General features: G+C 46.7%; 1 protein-coding gene across 1 annotated transcript in view; it reads right to left on the bottom strand.

Moving 5' to 3' along the window:
• Window positions 1–10011: 10011 nt before the first annotated feature.
• The window catches only part of LOC112880918 (eukaryotic translation initiation factor 4 gamma-like), a 164153-nt gene continuing 157566 nt past the window's right edge, over window positions 10012–16598 (bottom strand). Inside the window, exons 2-3 of the mRNA XM_025945645.1 lie at window positions 11280–11378; window positions 10012–10116 (exon numbers count right to left, since the gene is read on the bottom strand). Of these exons, the coding sequence (XP_025801430.1) occupies window positions 10012–10116; window positions 11280–11378 (204 nt within the window). The remainder of the gene's footprint in view (window positions 10117–11279; window positions 11379–16598) is intronic.

Below are 16598 nucleotides of genomic sequence, written 5' to 3'. Positions count from 1 at the left end.
GAGCGGCTAGTGGCAGCTGGTAGCACGGGAGCTCGCTGGCGAGGGGCGGCGGTCGGTGGAGTAGAGAAGTAGAGAAATAGAGAGGGAGGGGAGAGAGGAAGACGACGAGGACCCCTCTGTAATTTTCCAAAAGAACAAGGAGTGCACTGTAGTGTAAAATTTTCTTTCAAACCATTGCCTAAATGAAAATATGCCCGAAAGAAAAAGTGTAGAGTTTAAAAAGATCTACAACTTTTCTTTAAGGGTCAGCTTCAAAAGAGTTAGGGTTTGGAAACTAATTTGAAATCCGACAAACTATCAAATTTCACATAAAACCTATTTAAAATTCACATTCCAATTGAAACCTTATGGTGATTCTACTTCTTACAGTGATTTAAAAGTAAATTCTTTGCCTTTACAAAACTAACCTTCATACAATTTTAAATTACCCTACCTTCAAACATATTTAGCAAAAGAATCCTAATTTTTCCATAATTACGAAAATACCCTTTAACTTGTATTAGGTTTTAAAAGCATTTATCAAAGCAACACACACTTCATTCTAACAAGCACAACATATACTAGAATTTAGCATGCCTATCTCCTAAGTACCTGAATGTCACACATGCGTGTATATAAATCTAGAAGATAACTATATTAAGCATATCCGAGAATTACAAAGGAAGGTAAGAGCTAAAGCCATACCGAACACTCTATCAGACCCAGTGCCACGGGACTGCGCACATGGCGTACATCTTACAGGATAAGAGGTGGGACATGGCCCACACCCTACACCAACTGTAACTACTCGTAATGTAGTAGAACTACTCGAGTAGTATTAGAACTAGTCGGAATAGAAGGAAACTACCTGAGTAGCACTAGGGTAGGACTCATGAGCTCGTATCTAGCTAGGACGTCCATGTAACCCTGTCCCCTCAGACTATATAAGGGCGGATAGAGACCCCCTCCAAACGAGAGATCACCCGATCAACATCTAAGGCAATACAAACCACACAGAACATAGGGTATTACGCTCTCGGCGGCCCGAACCTGTCTAAACTTGTGTTCCTTGCACCTTCGAGTTCCTGATCTCGGTGACACCCTACCTACAAACTCACCACCTCAGGGGGTATCCCTCGGTGGACGTGGTGGTAAAATACTGACAACTAGCGCGCTAGGTAGGGGGCTTCATCGAGCATCCACTAGAGAACCTGATGGCATCTTTCAACTTCACCAGCACCGTGCTCGATGAGGGCACAACTTTTGTCTTCGGCTCCTGGATCTGTGTCGCTAATGGCTTGGGTGGTTTCAACAGCCACCTAGTCAACTCCAGGAAGCCGGAGGCCTCTACATCAACTTGAAGCAGCGACCTCGACGAGTTCATTGACAACCTCGACGAGTTGCTGCTCCCCGATCTGGTCCTGCAGATCGAAAAGATGTCCATCTTCGATACGACTTCCACTCATGATGCACCAGAACTAGTTGAATTAGACTCAAACCGATCTGAGGGGACCACACAATCTAGGCCCCTCTCCAACTTGGACGAGGACTTAGATCTGCTGCACAAGCTCAAGGATGTGGGAGCCACCGCTTGTCGGGAGGCCAACTTTATCGACAACTATTCGAACTCCAACAAAGAGTACTCATCATTTAGTGCTACACCTTCAAGCTAGAGCCGAGCAGGACTCGGAGACAAGGGAGCCACCGCCCGACGGGCGACCCCCGCTCTTGAAAACCACTCATAACCTGATGACTACCCCGAATCATTTTTGGGCAATCATCTGGATTTAACCATAACATCTATGCCGCAAGGCCGTTTCGTGTACTACAAGGGCTTAAAGCCCTCTGAACTACTCGACTATGACTCCTGCCTTGTGGCCTTCATGCAGGAACTACCCTTCATGAGGGCAAACCTCTCTCTCCCATCACGGAAGAGGGAGATTGTAGCACAGAGCTACTCGAGTACAGCCATACGGTTGACAAATCGCCGGATCGTCAAGTCTACATGGCCTCCCTTCGCAACACGGACGACAACGAGCTGGGTCCCGAGTACGACGATGAACGACTCGCAAACGTGTCTGCAGACGAGCCCATAGCAGACGCCCCTAGAACGAGAATGAGAAGCACTGAAGGATCCGGCGGTGAAAGAACGCCAAGCGTGCCCAGCGCAGGCGGAACATGGAAAATCACGCTCGCAATCCAATGTACCAAAGGAACCTCAATAACGCCTTTGCAGCAGCCGCGGATCGGGAATATTGTACACCGATTGGTGCCATTGCAGAAGCTGTGCTCCTAGCCCAACAACTACCACCCAACCCCTAGATTCAAAGGTTGCAGTATGTAACCCATCGTGCGCTCGAGCAACTCGATGGTCAGCATCCAGTGTCTTCCACTCGGAACTCACCCTCGAGGTCTGAGCGCCATGGTGACACTGCATTGATCAGTTGCACCCTCAGAGGAGGCCTCGGGAACCGGAGGAACGACAGTCGCCAGCGCAATGATAACCACCAGTCCGCGTGTGGCAACGCGAAACAAGAAGTACAACAATCTACTCGCCAACCTCACAACTAGCATGGCGCAAGGCCTCACGGCCAAGCTCCACCCGAGGCCAGCCTTCACGATGCTCCCACGATCGATCTCAGGTAGAAGATCAATGACGGCCGCGACGCGCAGTGCATCATTGAGGCAAGAAGAAGGGACCGTCCCGAGAGATATCATGACAACGAAGACAACGACCGTTTCCCCGCCTTCACCTCCAACATCACTGAAAAATCATATCCCAAGGAGCTTAAACCAGTCGGAATCCCCAAGTACAACGGCAAGTAGGACCCGCGCTAGTGGATCTGATGCTACTCCGTTGCCATCGAGGTCTCAGGGGGATCCAACTCCACCAAAGCACTCTACTTCCCGGTAGCTTTGGAATCTGCGCCCCTCACTTGGCTTGAAAGCCTCAAGCCAAACTCCATCGACTCCTGGGAGGACCTCAAGCAGGCCTTCATCGACAACTTCTAGGGATCCATGATCGGAGCTGGCACTCACCACGATCTGTCCCAAGTCAAGCAAGAGATGAACAAAACCCTAAGGTCCTACACTCAGCGTTTCTTCAAGATGCGTGCCACCATCGCCAACATCACCGACGAGAACGTCATTCGCTGCTTCCAGAATGGACTCTTCTCAAAGCACACGTACCACAACTTTGGACGCAGCCGCCCAACTATTACCGTGGAGCTGCATGACATGATGGCATGGTGGGATGACCAGGAGGATGAGGAGAACGACCGCTTCCCTAAGCGAAATAGCGACAAGCAGGGCAACGGCAACAGCCACTTCGACAAGGGCCAGAGGAACCACTCGGGGAACCCCCGAAAGCGCAAGCCAGACCAAGAAGTAGCGGCTATTGAGCACAATCCGCGTGGCAAGAAGTCAGGGAACAATGACGCACAATTTGAGAAAGTCTTGCACAAATAATGCCCAATGCACCCGAAGTCACGACACACGCTCTTCAAGTGGGTCAGCCTTCGCAAGTGACTCAACTCTCCACCCCTTCCCCAAGTAGGAAAGCGAAAGGACCAGGAGGACGACGACGAGGGTGACAAGTCGGGGCTCAAGATTTCCAAGACCCGAAGAACGTCGTCAACATCATCTTTGGTGGAGACGGCGGATTCCCCTCCAAGCGTGCACAGAAGTTGACCCTACGAGAAATCCTCTCTGTAGAGCCTGCCACGCAAAAATCTCTGAGATACAGCGAGGTCCCGATCTCCTTCTCCAGGGATGATTAATGGACCAGCTTCAACGAGCCGGGAAAATTCCCGCTCGTCCTAGATCCTGTTGTGGTGGGCTCACAGCTGACCCGAGTACTCATCGATGGCTGGAGCGGTATCAACCTACTTTTCACGAGTATTCTAAAGAAGATGGGTCTGGACATCTCCAACATGCTCACCCCTAGTAGAGCTCAATTCTATGGCATCGTCCCGGGAAATGCGGCTACACCACTTGGCTCAGTGGTTCTGCCAGTTACCTTTGGGATGAAGTACAACTACCACACCGAGTACATCAAGTTAGAGGTGGCTGACTTCGAGTCATCATACCATGCCATCCTCGGCAGACCAGCATTGGCCAAGTTCATGGCCATGCCCCACTATGTCTACCTGCTACCAAGATGCCAGGCAAGACGGGCGTACTCACGCCCCTTAGCGACCTGAAGAAGTCTTATGACTGCGACCAAGAGGTGATCGAGTACGCCACGACATCACGCGTGCCAAAGCCTTCTGCGGAAGTACTCACGGCTGCGCAAAAGCTCACCGATCTAGAGATGGAGATCTCCAGCCAGAGGCCTACCCAGTCGAGGGTCAAACCCAACCCCAGCGACATCAGCATCAAGGCCATCCAGCTACAAGAATGCGACCTGTCCAGGACTGCTTTGATCGGAGATGGCTTGAGTGACAAATAGAAAAGCATGCTCATGAACTTTCTAAGGGCTAACTGAGACATATTTGCGTGGAAACTAGTGGATATGCTAGGGGTTCCCACGGAGTTGATCGAGCATTGCCTAAAAGTTGACCATAAAGCCACTCTGAAGAAGCAACGGCTACGACGCTTTGCTCCGAACAAGAGGGAGGCCATCAAGAAGGAGCTAGCAAAACTACTGACGGCTAGTTTTATTAAAGAAGTATACACCCCGAGTGGTTTGCTAACCCTGTACTAGTCTTGAAAAAGAATAATGATGAATGGAGGATGTGCGTGGATTATACTGATCTCAACAAACACTAGCCGAAGGATCCTTTCATGCTCCCACGCATCGACCAGGTCATCAATTCTACGGTTGGCTGCATCCTGCTCTCCTTTCTCGACTGCTAGTTGGGTTACCATCATATCGCTCTCAAGGAAGAAGATCAGATAAAAACAGCGTTCATCACCCCCTTTGGAGCATATGCATACACAACAATATCCTTTGGGTTGAAGAATGCAGGAGCCACCTATCAGCGGGCCATCCAACTATGCCTTGTTGATTAGCTACATCGCAACGTTGAAGCCTATGTGGACGATGTAGTCGTCAAGACCAGATCCCATGATGAGTTCATCCCTGATCTCGAGGAAACATTCAATAGCTTACGCAAGTTTTAATGGAAGCTTAACCCAACCAAGTGCGTCTTTGGCGTGCCACAAGGAAAACTACTCGATTTCATCAATAGTCACCGAGGAATTAAAGCAAACCCGGAGAAGATCACCACCATCATAGCCATGGATGCTCCACGGACGATCAAGGATGTCCAGAAGCTCACAGACTGCATGGCAGCCTTGAACAGATTTATCTCCCAACTTGGAGAACAGGGATTACCCTTCTTCAAACTGCTCAAGCGCCAAGACAAGTTCCAGTGGACCGAGGAGGCAAAGCAGGCAAAGCAATCGCCCCCAATCCTAACGGCTCCCCAACCAGGCGAGAACCTACTACTCTACATCACCGCGACTACTTACGTCGTCAGTATGGCAATTGTGGTGGAGCGCTAGGAGGAAGGCCACACTTTCGGTGTGCAGCAGTTAGTCTACTTCATCAACAAAGTCCTTTCTGAATCCAAGATTCTTTACCTGACAATTCAGAAACTACTGTATGGTATACTCATCACCTCCAGAAGCTTCGCCATTATTTTGACGCATACAACATCTTGGTGGTCACCGACTTTCCATTGGCGGATATCCTCCACAATCGGAATGCCACCGGGCGCATCTCCAAGTAGGCAGTTGAACTGGGGGCTCTCACTCTCGACTTCAAGCCCCGGACGGCCATCAAGTCGTAGGCACTAGTCGGATTCATGGCGGAGTGGCGAGAAAACCAAGTGGAAGCCCCACCAACCAGCCAGAGCATTGGGTCATGTACTTCGATTGCTCACTCAAGCTCGGTGGCGGTGGTCCGGGAGTACTTTTCATCAGTCCGAGAGGAGAACAACTCAAGTACATGTTCAGAATACTATTTGAGATCTCTAACAACAAGCCGAGTACGAGGCGCTATTGCACGGGCTACGCCTGGCAGTCTCTTTGGGCATCAAGCGACTGCTTGTCTATGGCGACTCCTTATTGGTGGTCCAACAAGTCAACAAAGAGTGGGACATCAACAAGGACACCATGGACGTGTACGTTGCGGAGATATGCAAGCTCAAGAACAAGTTTTCATGTCTGGAAATCCATCATGTGACTCGCGACAACAATGTGGGGGCAGATGTGCTATCAAAACTAGGTTCTGGTCGAGCTAACATCCCACCGGAAGTTTTCATTCACGAGTTGCATCACCCTTCCATCAAGACACCAGACTCAAGTTCCATCGCTAAGGGTCCAAAGGAACCTGACCGAGAGGTCTTGATGATCGAGGTGGACTGGCGGGTGACCTTCATCGACTACATCCAGGAGCATAAACTAACCCCCCCCCCCCGTGCCAACCCAAAAAGCGCTGAGGCTACACGCATCTTAAGGCGCAGCAAGGGTATGTTCTAGTCGAGGATAACTTGTACAAGCATGAATCAACATCAGGCATACTAATGAAGTGTGTCCACACGACGGAGGGTAGAAAAATACTCCAAGAGATTCACGAAGGCGTGTGTGGGAACCATGTTGCTTCTCGCACACTAGTCGGCAAAGCTTTTAGATCTGGTTTCTACTAGCCGACTGCTTTGGTAGAGGCCAAAGCACTCGTTCGTCGGTGCACAAACTTGCCTCTTCAGCAAACAACCCCATATCCTGGCTCACAACCTTATCACCATACCACCTTCATGGCCATTTGCATGTTGGGGCCTTGACATGATAGGGCCCTTAACAATTGCGCCAGGAGTTTTTACTCATGTGTTGGTGGCCATCGACAAGTTTACGAGTGGTTAGCTTCATCTGTGACATCTTGCACTGTTTTGGTTTCTCGAACACCATCATCAAGGACCTGGGATCCAATTTCCACTCGCATCAGTTCTGGGATTTCTATGAACACAGTTCCATTGAAGTCAAGTATGTTTCAGTGGCTCACCCGCGGGCCAAAGGCTAGGTTGAGCGCGCCAACAGCTTGATTCTTGATGGCTTAAAGAAAAGACTATATGATGAGAACAGCAAAAAGGACAGCAAGTGGATCAACGAGATCTCATCAGTAATCTGAGGCTTCGCACACAACCAAGCAAAGCCGCAAGACAGTCACCTTTCTTCCTCGTATACGGGTCTGAAGCTATATTACCAGCTGACATAATATGGAACTCTCCTCGACTGGAGATGTTTGAAGAGGGCGAGGCTGAACCGCAAGACATCTCAAGCTTGACTCAGCTGAGGAATTCTGATGCAATGTCTTGCTCCAGTCAGCCCACTACTTACAAGGAGTCCATCGTTATCACGACCGGAACATTCAACGACGCTCTTTCAACGTTGGAGATATGGTTCTTCGACGAATCCAGGATGAAACCGGGCTGCACAAGCTTATCATGCACAAGGTTATAGGACCTGGGTCGCATCTCTTACAGTACCCTGATGGCCAAGAGGTTCCCAATTCCTGGAATATCGAGCATCTACGCTGTTTTAATCCTTAGTCAACCAAGACATCTTTCGTCGGCGCCTGGAGATCCTAATTTCCAGTATAACTCCATTCTACTAGTTTACGACTGGTATTATATGCAAGTTTGCGGAAGGGGTCTCGGTCCCATACTTCTAAAAACAGATTACTAGTTTCCGACTAGTATCCTATGTTACTGAAGGGGCCTCGCTCCCATACTTCCAGTGTAAATCCGTTTTACTGGTTTACGACTCGTATTATGCGCAAGTTTGCTGAAGGGACCTCGCTCCCACACTTTCAATAATAGATTACTAGTTTCCGACTAGTATCCTACTTTACTGAAAGGGCCTCGCTCCCATACTTCCAGTACAACTTTGTTTTACTGGTTTACGATTGGTATTACGCGCAAGTTTGCTGAAGAGGCCTTGCTCCCATACTTCCAATAATAGATTACTAGTTTCCGACTAGTATCCTATGTTACTAAAGGGGCCTCGCTCCTAGGACAAGGCATTTACTAGTTTTCGACTAGTTTTACGCATGTTCGACTACTTCAATTACTCGCCTCGCCTACAAATCTAGTTGAAATCAACTCCGACCAGTCATTGTTCAAGATCCAGCGGCAACTTAGCCGATGCCTGGGCTCGGGGGTTGGCACCACCGATTGCTAGGTATATACTATGCTACTCATTAGCTCCCTAGCTCTGGGGCTAGATGCGACAAGGCACTCAACGTGTTTTTAGCGACAGCTCTTATGCTTTAAGGCTGGACGCTGTAAAACTACTCAAAAGATCCCGATTCAAGAGGCTTTTGAAGATTTATCTCGGGAAGATAATTATTAACCATTATTTCTGGGATTCTATTATGAAATAAGAAATTTTTCAAATTATTAACCCAGAGGTCTTATCTAGCCATTGACTCAGGGAACAAGATCTAATTTAAGCAGTAATTTACGGCATTTTTTGGAGAAGTTATTTGTTCAACTATTTTCTCAGGGAATGCATTCTGAAAAAAACGGTTTTCGAATTGCTAAGCCAACTTGCCCATCTTCACCATCAAATCTTTACTGTCATATATTGCATGCCACGATTCTTTGGATCCTTTATTCCAAATCTTAGGAATTTGGATTTAAGGCTCGGGGGCTGCGGGACACGTATCATCAGTGACTTATTTTTCAAATCTTTTGGAAGATAAGGATAGAAAACTAAAGATTAAATGGACCCTCACCCTGATTCTACGAGTCAACCTAAGGCTCAGGGGCTACTCCATATGGAGTGCGAGTTTAATCGCACCTCATATAAAAGAAGACTTAACAATTACTCGGGGCATGAGCACCTCAAAGTCTCGATGCAGCCAAGGAAGTACTCGGAAGACACCTTCAAGATGGAGTTTGGGAGGACTCGAAGACGCCTTTAGAAGTACTCAGAAGCCTACAGTACTCAACTACGAAGAGCTCGGTGGCTTGTCAGACCCGGGACCACAAGACTGCGCATATGGCGTACATGTTACAAGATAAGGGGTGGGTCATGGCCCATGCCCTACACCAACTGGAACTACTTGTACTGTAGTAGAACTACTCGAATAGTATTAGAACTAGTCAGAATAGAAGAAAACTACCCGAGTAGTACTCGGGTAGGACTCCTGAGCTCGTATCAGGCTAAAACTTCCATGTAACCCTGTCCCCTTAGACTATATAAGGGAGGGTAGGGACCCCCTCCAAATGGGAGATCACCCGATCAACACCTAAGTCAATACAAACCACAAAGGACGTAGGGTATTACGTTCTCGGGGGCCTGAATCTATCTAAACTTTGTGTTCCTTGCACCTTCGAGTTCCTGATCTCAGCGACACCCTACCTACAAACTCACCACCTCGGGGGTATCCCTCGGTGGGCATGGTGGTAAAATACCGACACACTCCTAGAAACCTCGGGAACACGAAGAAGAGCTACTTCAGACTAAACTACACTAGCATATGGACTAGAGCAAGAGAGAAACTTGATAATGAGCAAGTTGAGGTCTGTCTTAATTTGGAGCCCCTCCCCTCATATTTATAGCCCTTGTAAGGCGGTTCCTTGCTGGTAAAACAGTTGGGTGCATGCACAACCACCATTGAGGAGTGTTGAGGAGCTGCCACGTGGAAGATGGGGGGCCAGAGGGCCCACTCTTGGTTCGGCCGAACCAGAGTAATCGCCTCTAGCCACCAACCTTTGCAGGGAGGCTGACCTGTGGGATCTTAAGTCGGTTGTCTATGCACCACGCTATCCTAAGTCAGTTTACATGCTTTAGTGGGCTCTTTGGTTCATAGGAAGTTGCGGTGGTGAGAGCTGATTCGTCTGTGTGTTGCTCCTTGCCACCTATGCTATGTTTCTCCTTCCTTTCTGCTCAAATCCCTATATAGCACTAAATTGCAGAGGACATGTGGAAATGGTATTTTTCTAAATGAATATGCGTGTAAGAAATGCTAACAGGAAATGCTAGCTCTCAAGAAATGCAAGAAATGCCAGCCGGGCACTAAACTTAATCAACACCGTAGCTCAAGCACTGCTGGATGGCCGTTGGATCAGGGACATCGCGGGGGGACATTCTGTCGCTGCCCAGGTAGACTATCTGCATACTTGGGACCTGATTGCCAATGGGCAACCGCTTGGAAAGACAGTGAGACTGAAGATCATTTTGTCTGGAGATGGACAGCTGATGGGAAGTACACTACCCAATCTTCCTACAAGATGCTATATCAGGGGTCTATCCCTTTCCAAGGCACCAAACTCATCTGGAAAACAAGGGACCCTGGAAAAGTTAAATTGTTTCTCTGGACAGCAACCTGCCGGCGAGGACTGTGGATCGGATGCACCGTCCTGATTTGGAATCCTACACTACCTGCTTCATGTTCAACAAAGAAGACGAGACATGTGACCACATTGTGGTCACATGTTCCTTTTCACAGCAAGTCTGGTGAGCGCTCCTCTCTTACCTCGGGGTCATCTGCACTTCTGCAGTGGAACGACAGGCGATCGGTCCCTACTCCCAACAATGTTGCACTCAAACCATAAACGCTCTGCCTCCGCCAAAAGAAAGGGATTCGACACCTTGTTCGCCCTCACAGTGTGGACGTTGTGGAAGCAACGGAATAATGCTTGTGTCTTCGCGGAGAAACATCCACATGGCAAAACACTCTAATGAGGATCAAGCAAGAAGCTGAGCTCTAGATCATGACAGGAGCCACAGAAATAGGTTGTCTACGCCGTTATTAATACAACTAGATAGCTAGAGTTGTGTTGGTCGTTACTCTGTAATCACAGCATCGTAGCTGATGTGCGTGGGTGCCGGCATTCCATTTTGAGGGTTGTAAGTTTCAATCATTCTATCTTTAATATAATGCAATGATATGTAGACCTCTTGCGTATTTGAGAAAATTAAAGACCGGAGAGTAGACACTAAATATATTTAGCCCGAAATGATAATGAGATACGGACAAATAGTTTCTGTTGCATATGGTTGATCAATCTCTCTTCTCTCCACCTCTTTATGCAGCGGCTCCTACAGCTCCTGCAGCAGCAGGGTCCATGTCATCATCCTTGTGAAATTTTAGTGTAGCGCCTAGAATTGGGCACAACATGGTTCTCTTTTTCTTCTTTGGCTTGTCTTTTCGCAAAAGCTGCAGCAGGTAGATCTCAAAACAATGAGGCACGTAGTGTGATACAGACTTGCACTGCCACTTCACATATACTATATCAAGCGAGTTTTCATGGCTAAAAACTCAAGAGAATATATCAACAAAAGCTGACCTTCTTAATTGTTACTTTCATCTGGCTCTGAAGTGTTCCTTTCTTTTGTAACATGTACTCCCTCAGCTCATGGTTGTCCATGGCTTCCATCCTGGCTATCTTCCAATGCACAATAAATGGTTATATGAGATCAATGTAGTATGAACGCTACCAACCAAGATTTATAAATGCTTAGCTTTTACCAATTTGATATAGTAAGGAAGCAGATGAGGTAATTTAAATCCTGTTTCTCTCTGCTTAGTGTGAATAATATGCTCTTCATCCACAACAGGGGAGGGAAGGTAATAATAAAAAAGACAGTTTCTGTAATATAATATAGCACATCGACAAATGTTGTAGTGCTGCCACTTACCATAGAGTTTGATTCTTCAGCTTCTTTCCTTATGGCCGTACGGGCTGTGTTGGCCACATCTTTCTTTTCCAGCAAAGACGGCAGCTTCTTGCCCTTGCCTCCTTGAGCCATTCTATGGTTTTGAAGTTCTCGACTATGAGCTTTGCAGAACTCAAGAAATGGTCAGGTCTATTTATGGGGAAGAATAAGCTTAACCAACTGATTGCCCTTGACCCTTTTTCATATAAAGATACTGAAGAAACGTCATGGAACTTTCTTGACCTTTTTCTTGCTGTAGAGTGTGAATGTCTGCCAATAAGGTCTTTGCAGTTTTCAGAATATCATAAGGCAGTTGATACATTCAGAATTTAAGGAGGCTCGATCACATGGATTTCTTGAGTAGTCCTGTATTAGCATATTGTTGGTTTGGCATCTATGTATTCTTAGCTCCTGCTATATTTCTTTTGCTTTGTTTAAGAACTGATTATGCTATCATGAGACGGCAGTTACAGTTACAGGTAGTTTCAGTTACTCTCTTTATGGTCCTTAATTTCTGCAATGACAGTTGTATTACGTTTGAAAGAGATGCTCCTTCTTTGGCTCTTGATAATATATACCAAAGCTACGGCATTCTACTTCCTTGTCCGCGTATAATTCCGAAAATGATATTTGGTAGATTATTATCTTTCACTGCATTTTACTGTTCCTTTCTTTTTTGCAGCCATTGCTTTCGGTGATATTTCTGTAGATCTGATCATGGACCGCCTACCCGAGGAAACCGACCTAACCTGCTAGAAAAAAATCATGGTGCAACCCGACCTGGCTAGTAGTTCCTAGAAGGCGGGCAGCCAATTCCTAGCCCGCTGCAAACATGCACCTGACTAGGCGCGGGGTGCAATATTTGACCCATAACCTGAGCCAATGTAAAAAAAAAACTGACAAACTCGAAAAAACCTGACCCGACATATGCACACGGTGGGTACCGGTCAAAATTTTGGGTCTGGCGTTGGGCTTTGGTCAGGCTCACAAAAATTTCATCAGATCTTTTCTAAAATTTACCTGAACCCAACCTAACTTGGAGTTTACTTAAGTCTATGCTTCTCTAGTTACCATGTTAAGTGGAATGTTGACAGCAAGTGCCAAAAAAGTACAGAGGTGTATCTGTTTCAAAGGACATAAATAATAGAGGGATGCTATGAAGGGGGAGAAAATCAATTTAATATTTATAGTTATGGAAATCATGCTTGAACTCAACAACTAAAAAGAAATAACATGGATCAAGTTAGATTCCCGTATCTACTAAAATTGTATCGTCATGGCTGATGATTTTGTTTCAATTTACAACTTCACTTCAATCACATTCTTATATTATCTAATAAACTCAATGTAACAATTACTATGTGAGCCTAATATATTTACCAATGACGTTCTTTGTTGAAAAAATAATTAACTAAATATTACTCACTATGAAAATGATTATGTGTGCCTAATATCTTTACCAATGAACAAACATCCATTATGTGGGCTCTGCCCTAATCAATACGAATTAGCGCCAGTGTCTTCTCAACATACAAACATAATCTTGTGAAAAGCAGGTAGTTTCCTAATTATTTGACGTTGGTTATAAAGGGATTGAGAGGGAGCATTATCTAACTTGGCAAGATTTAGATCATGGTATAAGTGGGTGTTAATGCAAATCTGGTCGACGCACGAATGCGCTAGAACAGGCACAACGATCACTCCTGCAGCACTCCTGCGCAGGCTGGTCAGACTCGTTCCTTCAGGGATGCCGCGAGAACCTAGATCCACCAGCCCGGGAGGGACCCATCGGGGCTGGTAGAGCTAGGGTTGTCTTGAGGTCGGCACGCCACTCAGAACACTCTCAAACGCCATAGAGACGTAAGAAGAACAGAATTAGGGTTTAGAAAAGTGATGGGTTTGGAGAGTAAAAAGTAATTGCAAGTATGTATGATTCAATTGGAAATACCCTCAATCGGGCATAGCCTTCATATATATGGGCCGGGGAAGTCGTACCCGTTCATAAGTCGGTTTACAAATCACCCCGAATTACCAAATCTAAATCAACTCGGATTACAATAGGCCCGACCGGTCTTACCGGTTGGCAGACCAGGCTGACCAGTCAGCTTCGGTCTTTGCCAAGTTTGGTTGTCAACAGTGGGTTAGCAAGTAGAGCACAGAAGTCCATCTCCATCAAAAGCAAAGCCTAGGCAAAGCTTGCGTACCAAAAACATAGATGATTAATGACCGCTCGTTAGCCATATTAGTGGTATGGACAATATTCATGTTCTTGGCCATGTAATCTCAGAGTCAAGTTAGCCCAGTGTGGTTCCTTGGAAAAGTAGTTCAAATCGAACTCTCAAGAATCTTGCGACACTTGAATAAAATTTCTTCAAGTGCTGACCGTTAAGTGCCCTAGGCAAGCATTTACCTTGCAACTGCTGACCATTAAGTGCTCTAGGCAAGCGCTCAACATACAAATGGATAATATAGTCTAGATTCCTTTTTTCATTCCACAACAAGGAAAATCCTTCCCCATGTGGAGTCATACATATCCTTCCCTTTCATTATGAAGATGCGGAAGCTAGTAGAAAATCCGAATAGTTCAAAGATACGTGGCTGAACACACTTGACCTGTAAACTCTTTATGAGACAGTGACTTCGCCTTCACACAATGCTGATTTCCTTCTTTCCTAGATAAATATGTTTATATATTCTTTTAATCCGCATATATATGTTTTCCATGTTTTGTTTCTTAATTAAATATAGATTTTTCGTTGAATATTGGAGAAAAGATTATCTAAAAAGAAACCAACGGATAATCACTTCTTTCAACAAGTACACTACAACATAAATAATGGAGTACGCATGATGACGGAGTGTTATAAACACAGAAGACAGATAACTTGAGATGGCAATCAGGTAGATGCATTAACTTGATTACTAAGATGGTCATGGATTTAATATGTATTCATGATCCATCCACTTCTAGAAAAACTAGCATGAGTACCGGTCATATGGCGCGGTTAGTACCGGCTGCCGCAACCAGTACCGTCTGGCCGGTACTAAATGGTTAATACCAGTTGCATCAACTGGTACTAAACGCGCTACCCAGAAAAACAAAAAAAATGCAGGAACCCCCGAGGTCCGCACACACGCACATTTTTTGACAAGTCACACGAAAATGCGCGTACACGACCACAATGATTCGAACCCATAACTTCCGGCCTTGTGTATACCTTCATTACCATCCCACCTACGTATCATATATGACTAGATGGGAGATGCTTTCCTTTTGAAATAACCCATGGAGGACCATTTAGTATCGGGCCAAGACACCGACCGGTACTAAATGGCACCCTTTAGTACTAGGTGGTGTCACATCCTAAAATATTTAAATTTAGGATGTGAATATCTTTTACAATATGTTCATCTATCAATAGGATTTTTCGAGAATTTTAAAGATTTTTCTAGCAATTATTCAATTTATCCTAGAGTTAGATCTATTTTATTTATTTGGAAACCTCTAAAATTCTTGTTCATGAGTCCCAAATATTTTATTGGGAATCCTCAAGTTCCAAATTAATCTCCCAAGTTTTCCTCGGAATTTTTAGGATTCTTCTGGATATATTTTTCGTGGTTTAAAATATTTATCTGGACTTTTCTAGATTTATTTTAAGCTTAAAAATATGTTCTCGAAAATATTTCTATTTTGATAACAAATTCTCATCGTAGTCGGACCGAGCCGTATCTTTGTTGTATATCCTTTTAACCTTATCCTCTTCGAATCCTTAAGATGTCCCATCGAGCTCCCTGTCCTCGAACCGTTCTCCCCGATCAGGTCATGCTTGAAAACAACGCCTCGTGGCTCATCTTCAGTGTTTTTCTGACGATGTTCGATCACCGTCAGCTCCAACGACTCGGCCTGATCCTTTCCTTCTCTTTTCCGCGCCTAACTCGTTCACATTCAACCAGCTCTGTTAGCTTGTTTTCAAGTTCGGCCCTCACCCGAACCTGTTTCAGCCCATAACCAAACTCGCTCGGCCATTCTCATTTCCTCTTTCCGTTACCTCTTCTATCCTCTCTTTGCTCGTTAAATTATGGGATCCGCTGGTCAGCCCAATCTCATCTCCCGTGGGCAATTCGGACTCAAGAACGAGTCCTAGCCCGATGCGCCGCCGCGTCCTTGTCCTCGTCCGAGTTTGAGCCCAGCACAATATCTTCACGTCTATTTAAACGTGCCATGCACCTTTCCTTCTCCGTAGCCTCTGCATTGCGTCCTTGCTGCCCACGACGCCGGCCCTAGCCTTCCCCGTGAGTCCCTCCTGCCGCACACCACCTTAGTGTGCGCCCCTACACAGCCGCCTCCCCGCATGCCCCCTGTTCCACTTGCCCCTATCCTCCCCGCCCGCTGCATCGTGTCTCCTGTAGCCCAGAAGTGCCGCCGCCAGGACATGAAGAGCAGGACCCCGGCCACCAGGACGCCATGCCCCCTGCGTTGTCTTCCTTCTGCTGCCGTCGTTGCCCTCCTTCAGCTGCAATGCCGCTGCCCCTATGCGCCCTTCCCCTTGCCGTGCGCGCCTTCTGCAGAACAGCCGCCGGCTTGGGGTCTTGTTTTCCGCGCGCCAGACCTGCCCAATGCCACCACCCCTGCCCTGTGCGCGCTCCACCACGCCTAGTGCTGGGACTTGCCCTCCCCTGTGCGCTACCCTTGCCCTAGACCAGCGCCACCTAGAACAGAAACCAGAGCCGCCGCCCCAGAACAGGATGAGCGGACTGCCGCCGCCCTCTTCGCTCGCGAAATTCGATCACCATGATGCGTCCCCGAGTAAGGTATGGAATCAAATCCCCTCGTCATCCTCTTTCATTTGCACCGCTTCTCGCGCTCTCTCGTGCCCGGAATTGCCGGGAATTTGGAGAACAGTTGCTGCCGGTCACCATTGCTATCTGTTTTGAGCTTTTTGCAATTT

This window comes from Panicum hallii, chromosome 2 (assembly GCF_002211085.1).
Source record: "Panicum hallii strain FIL2 chromosome 2, PHallii_v3.1, whole genome shotgun sequence".
NCBI classification, from domain to species: Eukaryota; Viridiplantae; Streptophyta; class Magnoliopsida; order Poales; family Poaceae; genus Panicum; species Panicum hallii.
This window is presented reverse-complemented; position numbering and strand designations above follow the sequence as displayed.